At 44.2% G+C, this 16,787-nt stretch overlaps 1 protein-coding gene across 3 annotated transcripts in view; it reads right to left on the reverse strand.

The window, feature by feature from the left end:
- Positions 1-16,787, reverse strand: part of VPS54 (VPS54 subunit of GARP complex) — a 128,834-nt gene that overhangs the window by 81,412 nt on the left and 30,635 nt on the right. For all 3 annotated transcript variants that reach the window (XM_068232366.1, XM_068232363.1, XM_068232365.1), the window contains 5 exons: positions 9,771-9,924; positions 4,825-5,066; positions 3,600-3,681; positions 3,066-3,103; positions 1,529-1,660 (listed from right to left, as the gene is read on the reverse strand). In XM_068232366.1, the coding sequence (XP_068088467.1) occupies positions 1,529-1,660; positions 3,066-3,103; positions 3,600-3,681; positions 4,825-5,066; positions 9,771-9,915 (639 nt within the window). In that variant the 5' untranslated portion in view covers positions 9,916-9,924. The remainder of the gene's footprint in view (positions 1-1,528; positions 1,661-3,065; positions 3,104-3,599; positions 3,682-4,824; positions 5,067-9,770; positions 9,925-16,787) is intronic.

A 16,787-nucleotide genomic window follows, 5' to 3' on the forward strand; every position in this document is an offset into this window, starting at 1 on the left:
ACACAGAGGGCGTGTCCTCCGTGCATTCAAATTTGATGCAGGTAATGAACTTTTTTTTATTTTTTTTATTTCGCATCGTATTGCTTGGCATACATGGCAAGTTTCTTCCTTATCAATCGAGCCGCTGATGGCTCGATTGATAATATCAGACAGGTCCGATGACCCGCCGGATAGATTCCCCGCTCAATCCCCGCGGGCGGACAAAAGCGGGGAATTGAGCGGCTGATAAGGAGCGCCAGCGGGGACGAGCGGGGATCGATCCGCGTGCACAAGCGGGGATGCGCCGGCTCGATACCGGCACATTATCGCACCGTGTATGCCCAGCTTAAGTCCATTAAGTGAATATAAAATAGAAACCAGAAATATTGGTTGTGGTATTTCCTCGAAAGGCCCATCAAAGATACAAAATACATTTTAAGTACCTGTATTTTTGCTACCTTTTAGTAGCAAAAAAAAAAAAAAGTACCAAATTAACATTTTTTTAACCTGGGTTTGAGAGAGTTCCTGAATTGCTGGTAAATAATGATGTATACATTTCATTCAGAGGTGGGACAAGATCCTCCAGCACCCAAGGCTGAGACACCAAAGTGAACCCCACCATCCATCCCACCCCAGCCATCACACACTGATTGCTATTAGACTAAGAGGCGCCCTAGAGGCCCAAACACCTTAATCTCTAGTTATCTGGCTTACAGTCACTGCTATGTATCCCCATTTCTTATTTCTATTTGATTCAAACACAATAGGGGAATGATAGCTGAGTGAATTGTGCGCCCCCTCCTACGCTGCACCCTGAGGCTGGAGCCTCTCTTTCCTCGGCCCTGATTTGATTTGCTTATCCCTTTTGTTTACTGTAACAAACTTCTTTCACTCTGAACTGATGGCAGTCTGCTCAATTCTGACTGGAGAGTGAGCCATGAGGGGAGAGGGAATTCCCACAGAGTACATCTGTTACCTCTGTGTGTAACTCTGTGTGTGAGAGTAAGCTTTCAGCAGAGGAAACATAACTTGTTATAAACATTTGTAATTGTCTGTGACTCCACAGCTTTTCATACTTTTTTTTTTTGCTTTCAGAGAAAAATACTCTGTAGCCTGATATGCGAAAAAACAAAAACAAAAACAAAAACACAACAACAACACTGGCTGTGCATTGAGGCAGACACCCCTTTTGTGAATGATTTGTCCCAACAGAGCTGAATCCTACACACAATTAAAGCTTTAGCCTCTGATATTTAACATGAAAAGTAGGAAAATGTTTACACAGCTACTTAGACATTATTTGTACATTGTCATTTTAGAACATTTGGGTGTTGATAGTCTTCCTTTAATAGCAGCTGTATTTTATTGACAAGAACTGAAAACACCTTCAGTGAAAAAAAGCTCAAGTGTATGGAATCAAGGCCCTTATTTCATTTGAAATCTAACAGGTTGCTCATGGCAACAGCTCCTCTGTGGCTCTAGTTTTCTCTGCACCTGCCTTGATAAATATGCCACATGGTGTATGGAATGATGAACACGCCATTCCTACCTTTTCTTGTAGTAATTTAGAGGAAGCCGTATCTCTGTTTCCTTTCCCACCAGCACCACTGAAATGGGACCATGGTAAAACCGCATTAAATGTTAAAGAATCATCCAAGGCAAAGTCTGGCTTCAAAAAAATCTGAAATCGCAGAAAAATCAGTTACTGTCAGGTTTAATCAAAGTGTAACTAAAACAAATGAGACAGTTTACAGCAGTACATCATCTTTAAAATAGGGCCTGATGCACTAAACAATTCTAACGTTTATTCTAACCCGCTAACCCAAACGCGCTGTGAGATATCTGTCCAAAAACTCTTATTTTGGGAATGTATTTCCACAAAGCTAAACTGGCACAAATCTGAGCAACAGAAAGTGATAATACAGAGCTGAAGTCAGCAAGGTGCAGGACAGGGCGATACCAACAAGGAGAGGAGGAGAGAGCGTTCCCCACGCGAGCCACAGCCTTCACGATTCTCTCCTTGTTGGTAAGCGACCTGTCCTGCACCTCGCTGACCTCAGCCCTTCCCTCATTATACTGTGCAGTTTTGCAACCATTAATATCCCTCTGGATCTTAAACAGTGAAAATAATGTAATAAGATAAGTGCTTCATTTTTACAATAATTATGTATAAATGATTTAGTCAGTGTTTGCCCATTGTAAAATCTTTCCTCTCCCTGATTTACATTCTGACATTTACCACATGGTGACATTTTACTGCTGGCAGGTGATGTCAGTGGAAGGAGATGCTGCTTGCTTTTTTTGGCAGTTGGAAACAGCTGTGAGCAGCTGTTATTTCCCACAATGCAATGAGGTTCACAGACAGGAAACTGTCAGGACCATTGTCCTGACATCCCACTGTGGGAGGGGATTCACCACAATATCAGCCATACAGAACCCCCTGATGATCCGTTTGAGAAAAGGAATAGATTTCTCATGGGAATGGGGGTATCAGCTACTGATTGGGATGAAGTATAATTCTTGCTCACAGTTTCTCTTTAAGGCCAAATTTGCTTTTCTGGTTGTTGTTGCACCTCGCCTCCTCCTCATCACAGGTGGTCATTCATCTCATTCTTTGCACATTATTGCACTGGCACTTTTTTGTTTATACCTACATTGTGGCATATTAGATTTATTTTGGGAGTGTGATTGAGCCTACTGTATTTATGCATCCCTTTTGTATTATATTATTAATTCACCCTTGCCTTCATATTTTTTATGGTCTTTTACTCTCGACCTTGTTTATGTGATACTAATATAATAATATAGTAATATAGGGTATACTAATATAGTACTAGATGTACTAATATAGCTCTTTTGATATAATTATATTATGGTATGGTATGGTTCTATGGGATCTACTTTCCCTTTTTTTCAGTACTGTTCTTCGTTTAGGGATTTCTCACTGCAGCTTACCTCTGATTATGTATTTTTCATCATATGCTTAGTTGTGATTGCCCAGATTTGTGAAACGTGTAAAAAATAGCTTCATTAAATGACAAAAATTGAAAAAACAAAAACAAAACTTAGCATGGAAACATAGTTACCTTAGGTACTTGCTCCAGATCTGCCCTGGATTTATTTACTGAAGAAATACAGAAAAAAAAGTGATTAGAAAATAGGTGGGAATGACCTGTGACACCAGCCTGTTTTTTATAGTTTCCTATTTCTCTCCTTTAAATCTTCCATGCAAATGAATCGGGTTGACAATTATATTAATGTAACAAGCAGTTCATAGGAACATTGTGCTTGTAATTTATTTGCAACCCACAGCAAGAATACTGCTTGGCTTAGCACATCCTCCCCAGGCAAATGCTGCAATTAATATTCTTGTATTGTGTAGAGCAGAAAGGTCAGCAGATGACAGGCCCTATGCTGATGGGTGTGCAGAAGCAGTAGTAGCACACAGTGGTGCAGAGATCAGGTTACCCACTTCCTGCATAATGCACGGCTCAAACGCCTCATCTGAAGACCAGAAACTAAAATCTTTGTTAGCAGAAGCCATTGATCCAAGTCACAAGAGAAGACTGAAGGTGCAAAAGAACAGTGCGTGTCTCTAATCTGTTTGGATGTACACTTACCATTTGTATGGGGAAAAGCAGTCCTGTTGTACTCATCTTTAGCAGGACATATTGTTTTCAGCTTTTCATGACTTTTTTCTCTCTGTATAAATAACACAAATAATATTTACTCATAGAAGAACACAGAGCTTTTAAAGGCTGAGCACCAGGTATTACATTTTTTTAAGTTAACCTCCCTTCAGGGAGGTTCGTAATTTAGTGTGGTGTGGGGGGGCGGAGTTGTTGTAAGTAGCGATACTAACCTACAGGGTGCTTCTCCTTGCTGGCCCCGGTTCATATGGAATCTGCCAGCTTCTCCAGGGAAAGGATGACGCAGGCACATTTTCAAGTTCAAGTTGCGCACACACCACTGCCGCAATGCATGTCAGGAGATGTATTCCGTGAATGCAAGACCATCTCTGTACTTACATCCATGGACTACATCTCCCAACATTAATTGTGGCAGGAACTTGAAAATGCAGCAGCTGTGGTCTCTCCTTCGGGAAGATGGCGGACCCCATATGGACTCTGGGTCAGAGGAGCAGCACATCATAGGTAAGTAATGCTGCTTAACCCAATGACACATTGCACTACCAACCTTCCTTATGGGGAGGTTCATTTTAAAATGTTTAATAGGTGATGTTCAGTTGCCTTTAACTAATGCTCACCTATTTTATATTGTCAGGTGGGCATTTGCGGTGGAGTTTTTCCCCCCAAAGTGACTAACAGTCAGTCTGCGGTCCAGTGCAGAGCTGGTGTATGATCAAGAGCCTGCATTCTATCAGAAACCTATAAAATGCATAAGAGCTCTACAGCCTCATTTTCAAAATGAGCATTATAAAGAGACAAAAAATTGTAGGGCAGAAGGCTGCACATGTGGCAGTGGTCAACAAGGGCCATCTGAGTGATGCACAGCTAAATAGCCCCATATGCAGCAAGCTATAATGCATTATGTGGTCTGACAGCTTTCTCGAATGGCCAGCATTAAGTAATTATATGATTACCAGTAGGTTAAAAACGAAAACTGAACTGATTTAGTATAGATAACTGCTACATTGATACATTGCCACAAATTTCTAAGCTAGTGGCAGAGAACTTTTATTGATAAGGTCATCATAAGAAATTGGAGATCTCATGGCCCTCAAGGAGACCTCCATCCATTACATCTTTGTATAATGAGCAGTGCCACTGACTGCATAATCATTCATTTACCCACAAATACCCCAGAGGATGTGCAGTATGTTACCAGGCTAGTTTGCTGCACATAGGATGAGAAGTTCTCTTTAGTGATGGGAGGGAGGTAGGGAGATGGCAGCACTTCCGTTTCCACAAAGTCCTGGCCCCACGTCTTGGTGAAGAAGTCAGACTCCCGCTTAGCGAGGCGAGGGTCATTTAATGCTGCTGGCAAGTTCACTTTGGAATGATAAATCGTCCACTTGTGCTGATCGGCAACCACCGACGGCTCATCACACAAACTATTAGAGTCACCTGCACAAAGCAGAAGCAACGTAAAAAGTCTGCAACCAACTACTGCCTAAAGAGGTGAGCAGCTTTCACAACCATGAAAAATCACAATAATACAAAACTTTGGTGCAAAGGTTACCTATCAATAATGTTAAAGAGTAGCTCCAGGCAACACGTTAAGTTAATTTTAGTGAATTGTGCTATTCAGGCAGACCTTACTATCCATTGTCTTAGGTGCCTTTTATATCTACGAGTCCACCTCATGTGCACCAGAGAAAACAGTAGTGCAGTAAAAACTTTATTGTCTCCATGCAAAGCAACTTGGTAATGTAAGCAATCAATGTACGAAATGTCCCTGCAACTTTTTGAGGTAAAGCTTAACTTAAAGGGACACTGTAGAGGGGTTGAGGGAAAATGAGTTGAACTTACCCGGGGCTTCTAATGGTCCCCCGCAGACATCCTGTGCCTGCGCAGCCACTCACCGATGCTCCGGCCCCGTCTCCGGTTCACTTCTGGAATTTCAGACTTTAAAGTCTGAAAACCACTGCGCCTGCGTTGCTGTGTCCTCGATCCAGCTGATGTCAGCAGGAGCATACTGCGTAGGCCCAGTGTGGTCTGTGTCTGCGCAGTATGCTCCTGGTGACATCAGCGGGATTGAGGACATGGCAACGCAGGCACAGTGGTCTTCAGACTTTAAAGTCTGAAATTCCAGAAGTGAACCGGAGGCAGGGTCGGTGCATTGGTGAGTGGCTGCGCGGGCACAGGATGCCTGCGGGGGACCATTAGAGAGACTGTTAGTAGGAGACCTTGGGCCAGTCTCCATAACACTGCTACTGCCTATAGAGCGCATCCTAGTGGCTGCAGCTCTGGCGCTTTGAGTCCGCCAGGAGAAAAGCACGATATAAGTGTTCTGTGTTTGTTTGTTTGTTCTGTGTTTGTTTGTTTGAAGCCCCGGGTAAGTTCAACTCATTTTCCCCCGACCCCCTACAGTATTCCTTCAACGTAGCACTAGTTGGCGCATGTGTGTATATATGCACCACTAGGGTTTGTTAAGCAGAAATAGAGAGCAGAGCTGTGGTCCTAACCCGAAAAGGAAGAGGTTTGCACACACCTTTACTTACAGAAAGCTGAAGTGGTGGGGGAGCGGAAAGAATTGCAAAGCAGTGAGGAACTACCAGCACTAGCTCTATCTGTGTTTTGCTTGTTTTTTACTGAGTATTCCTTAAAGTTTTTTTTTTTTTGTTTGTTTGTTTTTTAATTTTTACTAAGCATAGAGGAGTAACACATACTAGTGTCCAAATAAAACATTTAGGTTTCATCTGTAAAATGCAGCTGAAAACAATTCTTTCCAGGAAAAAACACTAATACTGGAGGGAGGGAAATATTATTTTTCGAGCTGGAAATCCAATCAGATTTCCCGTTTTTGTTTCTGATATCAGCTGATCAGGAGTGGTGGATTATTCAGAACATTTTTTTTTTCTTAATTGAATGGTGTAGGGTCGATTGTCAATTTCTTAAAGAGAACCCAAGGTGAATTTTCGGGGGGCAGATGGGACACAGAGGCATGTTCTCTGCCTAATGACATGGCTCTGTGTCCCTCAACCGCCACTCTCTGCCCCCCACCCCCGCCCGCACTATAGCCCCCCGAGTTTAGCAACAAGATTTGTCGCTAACTCAGAGGTAAACACAGGGGAGAGGAATTCTCTGTTTAAAACGCCCACCAGGGGTGTTCCTGCAGGGTTTCCTGAGCTGCTATTGGTCAGCTCTCTCTCCTTGGCCGTGTCCCCTGCCACTCCCCCATCTCACTGCACACTATAAGAGACAACACAGTTTCTCAGTACAGCTACGTGACCCACAGATCACGGAAGTGTAAGTGGGCCATTGCGGCGCACGGGAGTGGCGGTTTTGGTGGCTACCTGATCCGCTCAGCCCCGCGAATCAGGTAGCCTACTTTTTTTTTTTGCATTTTTTGAGCCCACCTCGGGCTCTCTTTAATGCATAGACCTAAGCAATTTTTTTTAGAGTTTTCAATCATTTTTCTTTCATAATCATATATTTTTCAAATGATACAATCAGAATTCATTTTGATGTGCGTGATCAATGAAAGAAACATTTTTGGTTGCGTAGTCCTGTAAAGAAACTGTGGTAAGTGCGCATTTCCAGCCATGCCTGAGTCAGCATTGTTCTAGCTCACTGCAGCGGCATGCCATATAAAACAGGAACTCGTGCAGAGAAAGATCATGCAGAAATAGACAGACAAGTCAGATGAGTTACATTCCAGAGACAAACCCTTTGCTTATCTAATAAACTTGACACATTATGGGCAATAAAGTGATGTTTCAAAGATCACAGAATAATTTATAGCTCTCATTTCCTTTTTTTCCTAAAGCAATAGACTTAATGTTGAACAGAGAGAAATAAGTCAGATACTTATAGGTACCTCTGTATAAGTCAAGAGCAACTTCTCAATATAAAATACTGTATATTCTGGCGTATAAGACTACTTTTTAACCCTTGAAAATCTTCTGAAAAGTCAGGTGTCGTCTTATACGCCGGGTGTTATTGATGCCAGGTGATAAGCCTTATCCTGTTACCGCCTCTCAGATCTCGCTGCTGAGGACTGTAGTGAAGTGGCGCAGTCGCACATGTGCGAGATCTGAGAAGCAGAGAAGGAGCTAAATATGATACAAGTGCGGGCCAGAAGGGTGAAAGAGGTGTGTTTTATGGGTACAGTGCAATCTGTTCTTCCATACCGTTCTGATAAACAGGTAGACAAGGAGAGCTGACCAATCCGCTTAGGGAGAGTTGACCAATCCAACCAGTCAATCGCCTATATACTGGTATATACAGGCTACCACATAAAGTACAGCACCAGTATCTGTTCATACATAACACCAGTATATGATTTTTATTTGGTGTGCGTTGGAAGAGGGGTAGTCTAATAAAGTGAGTGTATCCCAAACCCTATAATTTAACTGGAAAAGTTGGGGGGTTGTCTTACATCCCGGAATGAACGGTATACAAAATTAAACATATTATACAAATGTAAATATACTGATGAATTGTTGAACTGTGGTACCTCGGGTCCACTAGAAACCAAAAAGGAAAATGTACACAATTATCTGTTGGACCCCTACCGAGGTGATTGCAATCACGATTTGCGGTTCCACGTTTGAATGGGGCCTTATGCCTCAAACACATGTTTGACTAAAGATGGCTGAGGCGGCCAATTACAGTCACCACAGCCGATAATCAGGTGTGTGTACACAGGCTGGTGCACCCCAACCCGCAACTCTCCCCCAGCAACAGCTGCTCCCTCGCCCGCCTAATGATGCTACGCACGTGCAGCTCCATTGCCCTGGCCCCCCGCATAGCAAAAGTACGTGTCAGATAGCCAGCTGATGTGTGTCTGTACTGGGCCAGGCCAGCAATGTCAGCCAAGGGGATTGGGTCCATCAAGGGTGTGTATGCACCTATAATGTCTCTCCATTCCACAATGGCAGTTGCATACAATAGTTATAGTGTTATCTTCTGTGTACTCAAACATGCTTAAAAGCAGACTTCTGTGAGTCAGAGGAGTTTCCCACATTATAGCAAAGATTTCAACTGTTCTGTCCACTACCATCAGAAGCTCCACCTCCTGTCTACCTCTAAGCTTCTTTAGGCTGTTTTTCTATAAGGGTGACACATCCGCTTGCGAATCAGAAGGAACACCCATGCTGATGCGTATTCACATCCAATTCGCTCTAGCTGTGCCATGCATGGCTATGGTAATTTGGTAAACTGCAACAGGCACTATTTTTTGTGCCCACATACGATTCAGAAGCAACCTATTTGACCTCACTAGGCCCCTCTATTCCGCATCTAAATTCGCATGCAGGAAAACGCTGCATTTCAGCTACAGTGGAAACAGGCCTTTAGAGCAGACAGGAGAGGACATCCCTATTGTTTACAGCTGCCAGTGTGCAGTAAGGCAGCACTAGGCCACAGTGGTCCCAGATCTCTGTATCCAGGAATTCTTGGAAGGAGGGTCCAATTTATTTTTTTTATGTACTTTGTGGGGCAAACAGACCGCTTTATGTGTGTAGGCACAGCATATACATAGTTTGGTTGAAAAAATACATTTATCCATCAAGTCCAACCAGTGCTATACTGCAGAGTGCAAGTGGAGTAGTTGGAAGTTCATCCTTTTCCTAGCACCCTGCATCTATGGACCTGTGGTATGAGCTTACCAACAATAGCCCTGCTGTCTGCCTTTGAATTTAGCCTTTAGTCGGGCTTTAAAGTGGACCTGAACTCAGAACTTTGTTTCTGCTCTAAAACATTAGCAACAGCATAATAACTTTTAAAGAAAAAAACATTTCTTTGTTACAGCTTACAGAACTCCTGCAATACATTTTCAGTGTGCCTACTTCCTGCTTTCATGGAAGCAGGCAAGGGGTTATCATCCTGTGTTTACATATTAGCTGTGTCTGCCGAGGCTGATGAAATTCTATGCTGAGAGATCAAGTTACACTTGTGATTGACAGAAGATAAGGGGGAATTAGACAGTCACCTTTCTCTAAAAACACACAGGGTCCATTTCCCTCTGTTTTCCTTGTGTCGGGTACAAGAGTTTAGGTCCATTTTAAATGCACTCTCTCAAATCCAAAATAATTGTTACCACGTAATCAGCATCTCATTCTACAGAAGTGTCCCATGAAGGAATGTGACTGTGTTAGCACTCACCTGTAGGCTCTTTGGGGCACACATCCGGAAGCGATCGCACCATGCCTAACGGCTGTGTAGGATCCAGGCCTTTCCTGTAGATGGATTTGCTGCTGTTGGAACGAGGCACTAGTGAAGAGCTGTGGCTGGATGCCATTGCAAACATCTAGAGGAGCTGTGCAAAACAACACAAGCCTATGTAACATGGGAAGATTTTTTATTTGTGACAAAGTACACACAATTATTTAAACGGAATGCAAAACCAGATGTATATTGCAAGTGTTCAAGGTGTGAAGACACCACAGACAATATTTCCCTTTAATGGACCACATATAACCATGGCGAGAAGGCTTCTTCACTGCCTGAGTGCTCCTAACCATAAGTGGTTACATCATACGAGGCTGCGTGTAGTAACACTATACCAGGAGCTGAATAATTCATGTACTTGCTGGCTATGCAGACACTTCAGCCATTATGAACAACCACAATATAAAGGAGCACAAGCTAAAATAAAAAAGCAGCTTGTAAAGTTACTGCAAAGGTCTGGGTTTTTTGCATGGTGGCAGAGTGGATAGCTCTCTCGCCTTGCAACGCTGGGTCTCCGGTTTGAATACCAGGCTGTCTGCACAGAGTTTGTATGTTGTCTCTTTGTCTGTGTGGGTTTCCTCTGGGCACTCCAGTTTCCTCCTACATCCCAAACACATACAGGCTTCCCCCTAAATTGGCCATAGACTACCTTACATACACCTCACAAAACATGCATAAACGTAGGACTATTATAGGGATTAGATGGTGAGCTCCTCTGAGGGACAGTTCAGTAACAAGACAATATACTCTGCACAGCGCTGCAGAAGATGTTGGCACTATATAAATACTAAATAATAATAATTTGATTTAAGTTGTAACAACTTTTGCACTAGCTTGGATTGGCACCGCCACTCTACTAGCTACCCTTTACATTATACTTTTACTGGTTTTGGTGAATTTTTAGGGCATTCTTTTCTCTCTCTTGTAAATGAAAATTTCAATGCACTAGAACATACATGTCAAACTCCGGCCCGCGGGCCGAATCTGGCCCTCCGAGCCATTAAATTTGGCCCTCAAGTGGTTTTCCCACTTTGCATTATATTTGGCCCACTCTAGACCACCAGGGAAGCTATATTGAAGGTGAAGCCCTAGAACACCAGGAAAACCATATGGGGGAGGTAGGGGGGAAAGCACTAAACACTAGGGAACTCTATAGGGGAGCGTGGGGGCCTCTAGACACCAGGGAACTGTATAGATGAAGGTGGGGCTTCAGACACCAGGGAACTTTATAAGGGAGAAAGGTGGCCAGTAGACCTTGAGGTTGGCCCGCAACTAGGTCCCAGTGTACAATTTCGGCTCACTCTGTATTCGAGTTTGACACCCCTGTTCTAGAACATCTCTTCAGAGTTTTTCTGCTAGATATACACTATTCAGTTTGTCGAAGATCAGGTAGCTGATTAATGTCTTCCAGATATTCAAACTTTGCCTGGTCTACTACATCTCACTGGCCGATCTCAGACAAGACCTAAATAGAAATTGTGTCTAATATCACTGCAACTCCAAGCTCTGTACTGGCCAATGAAGTAAAAAGGTTTGGGTGGCTCTATCATCTGCTTCTGCCATGTGTGGCTGTTGTGCATCCCTGCTGGTCTCAATAGGGAACAGAGCAGTGTTAGGCAGTGTTTTTATGGTGTTAATGATCGCAAATGTTTTAGGCAGCCATCCTTCAAACATATATACAGTGCTGCCCATAATTATTCATACCCCCGGCAAATTTTGACTAAAGTTACTTTTATTCAACCAGAGAAACTTTGCCGTGGGCACCAGTGGACATTTCAGCATGACAATGGCCCAAAATACACAGCAAAAGTGTGAAGAAATGGTTAGCTGACAACAACATTAACGTTTTGGAGTGGCCCAGCCACAGCAGAGTTCTGACTTGAATTCATTTGAGAATCTGTGGAGGGAGCTAGAGATCAGGGTGATGGCAAGAAGACCCTCCAACCTGAAAGATTTAGAGCTCATTGCTAAAGATGAATGGGCAAAAATACCTGTGGAGACATGCAAAAAGCTGGCCTGCAATTATAGGAAGCGTTTGATTGCTGTAATAGCCAATAAAGGCTTTTCTATTGATTATTTGCTCAAATGTAAATAAAAGCTGAGAAAAGTTTTTTTTCCACAATAATGCCTCTTGTACATTGTCTTATTATCTTTTGGGAGACACCTATGTCATTCCCCGTAAAAAAAAAAAAAAAAAAAAACTTGGTGGTTGAATAAAAGTAACTTAAAGTCAAAAATTGCCAGGGGTATGAATAATTATGGGCAGCATTGTACATGCTGTTGGGCTCTCTACTCTATACAGAGGAGAGGGAGGAGCTTCTGCCACCTGAATATAACAATGGTGATCAGTGCCATCCATTTATTTCATGAAATCACTTGGGAAATCTATTGAGAATCGATCAAAGTGCAGCATTGCATTGCTCAATGTAGAACAATGTTATGAGCTATTGGTCTACTGCTGCTCCCTCTGTGTTACTGTAGTGCATGCAGTGGGGCATCTCTCACCCTCCTCTCCATAGAACAGAACAAGCTTCTGAGCAGTGTGTTTGTAGAGCGATTGTTGGCAGAATGTCTCCAAATTGTTCCCAGAAAACCTGTGTCAGGTGGCCATACACTGGTCGATGTGCCATTAGATCGACCAGCTGACAGATCCCTATCTGATCAGAGAGGGATTGTATGGCTGCCTTTACTGCAAACAGATTGTGAATCGATTTCAGCCTGAAACCGATTCACCATCTGCTGAGCTGCTCCTGCCGCCTGTCCCCCCCCCCCGTATACATTACCTGACGCTGGCTCCCGGGCATCTTCTCCGCATTGCACGGCTCCGTTCCGGCTCCATTACGGCGCTTCCTGTGTTACTCCGTGACCAGGAAGTTCAAATAGAGCGCCCTCTATTTGAACTTCCTGGTCAATTCAGTGACACAGGAAGCGCCGGGATGGATGGAGCCGGAACAGAGCCGTGCAATGCGGAGAAGACGCCCGGGAGCCAGCCTCAGGTAATGTATACTTGATCGGATCGGCCGCCGCTAGCGACGCGCACTTTACCCGCGGGCGATCGAGGGTAATTTCCCGCACAGCGCGATCGACGGACCGATCCGATTTCGGGAGGAAATCGGATCGGCGGCTGCGTTTACTGCGAACGATTGGCAGCAGATTCGATCCCAGGATCGAATCTGCTGTCGAAACGGCCGGGAATCGAGCCAGTGTATGGTCTGCTTTACTGAAAGCATGTATGCAGCTTAACCTATGACATATTGTTTGTACTTGCTATTATAGTACAAAATACAACATGAAACAGCAGAAAATGTAATGAGTTCTACAGGAAATACAAAAGTCCTGAAGACAAACACAGAATTATACAGTGCAGTCAGCAGTGTCTATGCACCTCGCATCCAATAAACAGAAGATTAGCTGTAGGATTTAAAAAACAACTTATTATAATTTAGTATTTATATAGCTCTGACATCTTCCGCAGCGCTGTACAGAGTATATCGTCTTGTCACTAACTGTCCCTCAGAGGGGCTCACAATCTAATTCCTACCAGTCATATGTCTATGTATGTATTGTGTAGTTTATGTATAGTAGTCTACGGCCAATTTAGGGAGAAGCCAATTAACTTATCTCTATGGGGGGGCGGGGGGGGGGGAGATGTGGGAGGAAACTGGAGGACCTCAAGGCATAGGAACAGTTTTTACCCCTCAGCAGTCAACTCACTGAACACTCTTCACTCACTAACACTCCATACCCAGATTGAAGATTGGCGGCTCTGTACTACGCAGGTGCGAGTGTTCGGGTGAAGGAGCTTGCGCATGCGCAATATGGAGCATATTCTGAAGCCTGAGTGCTTCCAAAGACTGCTGAAGTCTCCCCAGCCCAGAAGAGAGCAGTCCACGTCCAATTGGTCGTGAACTGCTAATGGGCGAGCCTGCAGGGAAATGCAGACACCAGGGGAATGGGAAGGCTCTATAGGACCCAGAGCCTTCCCTCTCCTTAGGTCAGTGCTGTCCAACTTCGCGGGCATGGAGGGCCTGTTTTTTTCCAGGCCACATGGTGGAGGGCCGGCAGACACCCCCCCCCCCCCCAAAAAAAATCTAGCAGCAGCTTCCCCACGAAATGCACTCAGATTGGCTGCAGTTGTACCCACAATATGCTGTCAGATTGGCTGCAGTTGTACCCACAATATGCTGTCAGATTGGCTGCAGTTGTACCCACAAAATGCACGTACATTGGCTGCAGATGTACCCACAAAATGCACGTACATTGGCTGCAGATGTACCCACAAAATGCACGTACATTGGCTGCAGGTGTACCCACAAAATGCACTTACATTGGCTGCAGGTGTACCCACAAAATGCACTTACATTGGCTGCAGGTGTACCCACAAAATGCACTTACATTGGCTGCAGGTGTACCCACAAAATGCACTTACATTGGCTGCAGATGTACCCACAAAATGCACTTACATTGGCTGCAGATGTACCCACAAAATGCACTTACATTGGCTGCAGGTGTACCCACAAAATGCACTTACATTGGCTGCAGATGTACCCACAAAATGCACTTACATTGGCTGCAGATGTACCCACAAAATGCACTTACATTGGCTGCAGGTGTACCCACAAAATGCACTTACATTGGCTGCAGATGTCCCCACAAAATGCACTTACATTGGCTGCAGATGTACTCACAAAATGCACTTACATTGGCTGCAGGTGTACCCACAAAATGCACTTACATTGGCTGCAGATGTACCCACAAAATGCACTTACATTGGCTGCAGGTGTACCCACAAAATGCACTTACATTGGCTGCAGGTGTACCCACAAAATGCACTTACATTGGCTGCAGGTGTACCCACAAAATGCACTTACATTGGCTGCAGGTGAGACCCACAAAATGCACTTACATTGGCTGCAGATGTACCCACAAAATGCACTTACATTGGCTGCAGATGTACCCACAAAATGCACTTACATTGGCTGCAGGTGTACCCACAAAATGCACTTACATTGGCTGCAGATGTCCCCACAAAATGCACTTACATTGGCTGCAGATGTACCCACAAAATGCTCTTACATTGGCTGCAGATGTCCCCACAAAATGCACTTACATTGGCTGCAGATGTACCCACAAAATGCACTTACATTGGCTGCAGGTGTACCCACAAAATGCTCTTACATTGGCTGCAGATGTACCCACAAAATGCACTTACATTGGCTGCAGATGTACCCACAAAATGCACTTATATTGGCTGCAGATGTACCCACAAAATGCACTTATATTGGCTGCAGGTGTACCGACAAAATGCACTTACATTGGCTGCAGATGTCCCCACAAAACGCCGTCAGATGGTCTGCTGTAATGTAATATTTCCAGCCCCCCTCCGCTCCTCTCCTCTCCTCTCGTTCCCCCGTGCTGCCGCCGCCACACCTCAGATCAGCGGCGGGTAAGAGATAGCAAACAGCCACACCAGCGCACGGCAGCCGCGCGGTGAATTTAAATGCTGGAAGGAAGTGACATCATCGGTCACGTCCAGCATTTAAAGTCCCCCGTGTGGCTGCCGTGCGCGGTGTAGCTGGTTCCTATCTCCTGCTCGCCGCCGATCTGAGAGTTGAGGCGGCGGCTGCACGGGGGAATGAGGGGAGATTAGCGGAGGGGGTCTGTAATTTATTACAATAGCAGAGGAATGGGGGAAAAGGTTTTAAAAAAAAAAAAACAACTCTGGGGACCCGGGGGCTAACACTGCCACAGCAGGGGGGCCGCAGCAGAAGGCCTGGCGGGCCGGATGCGGCCCGCGGGCCGCCAGTTGGACAGCACTGCCTTAGGTGATTGTCTGTTTTTTTTTTTTTGTTAAAAACAACCGCTTCAGACTCCCTTTTGCTAAAGAGACTCTGAAGTCTCTTTTTTTACATGTTTTTGTCATAAATTCCAGTTTAGCATGAATGCCCCTGTTGAATCGCCGCATCCCCGCGGCAGATGGGTGATTTATTGCTGTTGAATAGCCCTGCAGAGCTCCGTAGCTCGCAGAGCATCACTTCCTCAATGAGGCAGAGCTTCAGGCTGTAGTTCTGCCTCCTCCGCAGTCAATCTCTGCGGATTACCGTCTCTACCCGCCCCTCTCAGTCTTCCTTTCACTGAGAGGGGCAGAAAGGAGGCGGAGACCCGCTGAGATTGATTGCGGAGAGGCTGAGCTACAGCTCAAAGCTCAGCCTCTCCAGGAAGAGAAGCCCTGCATGTCAGGGCAGCACAATCTGCAACCTGCAAAGTCGTAGAACTTTGCAGGTCAATTACACAGCAATAAATCACCCATCTGCCGCAGGAATGCTGTGATTCAAGGGGGGCATTCATGCTTAACAGGAATTTATGACAAAAGCAGGGAAAAAAAGAGACTTCAGAGTCTCTTTAAAGTGTACCTCAACCACCATGTAACATGATAATGGGTACACATAGTACTTAGCCTACTTACTTAGTATTACTTGTGTTCATTGCAAGGATTAATGCACAACTGTTTTTTGTAAAATGAGGCAGCTACAGTCCACTGAAAAGTAAACAGAAACAAAGCACTTTTATCTGGTATAAGCTAAGGAAATTTTATTCCCAAATTAAGTTTTGTGAATCAACCCCAAAGTGTGGCTGAAATCTCTTGTAGGGAACGGCGAAAAAGCACAACAGTGCTAAAGAATGTACATGGATTTCTTGAGTTACAACATTTTAGATACACAAACATGTCTTCATGTACAAAAAATACAATACTTTTTATTACATATTTTTGATGTTAAATGTTACAGTATTGGATCATCTGTTATAAGTAGTTTAAAACACTCCTACTCATAAAACAAACCAAAGACATGGTTTATTCTGAATGTCCAAATCCAAAGAGTCCACATTTCACCATGTTTAACACAGAACTCAGCTTACAAACAAATTCAAAATTACAATCTCCCGAATTAC

This window comes from Hyperolius riggenbachi, chromosome 4 (assembly GCF_040937935.1).
Source record: "Hyperolius riggenbachi isolate aHypRig1 chromosome 4, aHypRig1.pri, whole genome shotgun sequence".
In the NCBI taxonomy this organism is placed as follows: Eukaryota; Metazoa; Chordata; class Amphibia; order Anura; family Hyperoliidae; genus Hyperolius; species Hyperolius riggenbachi.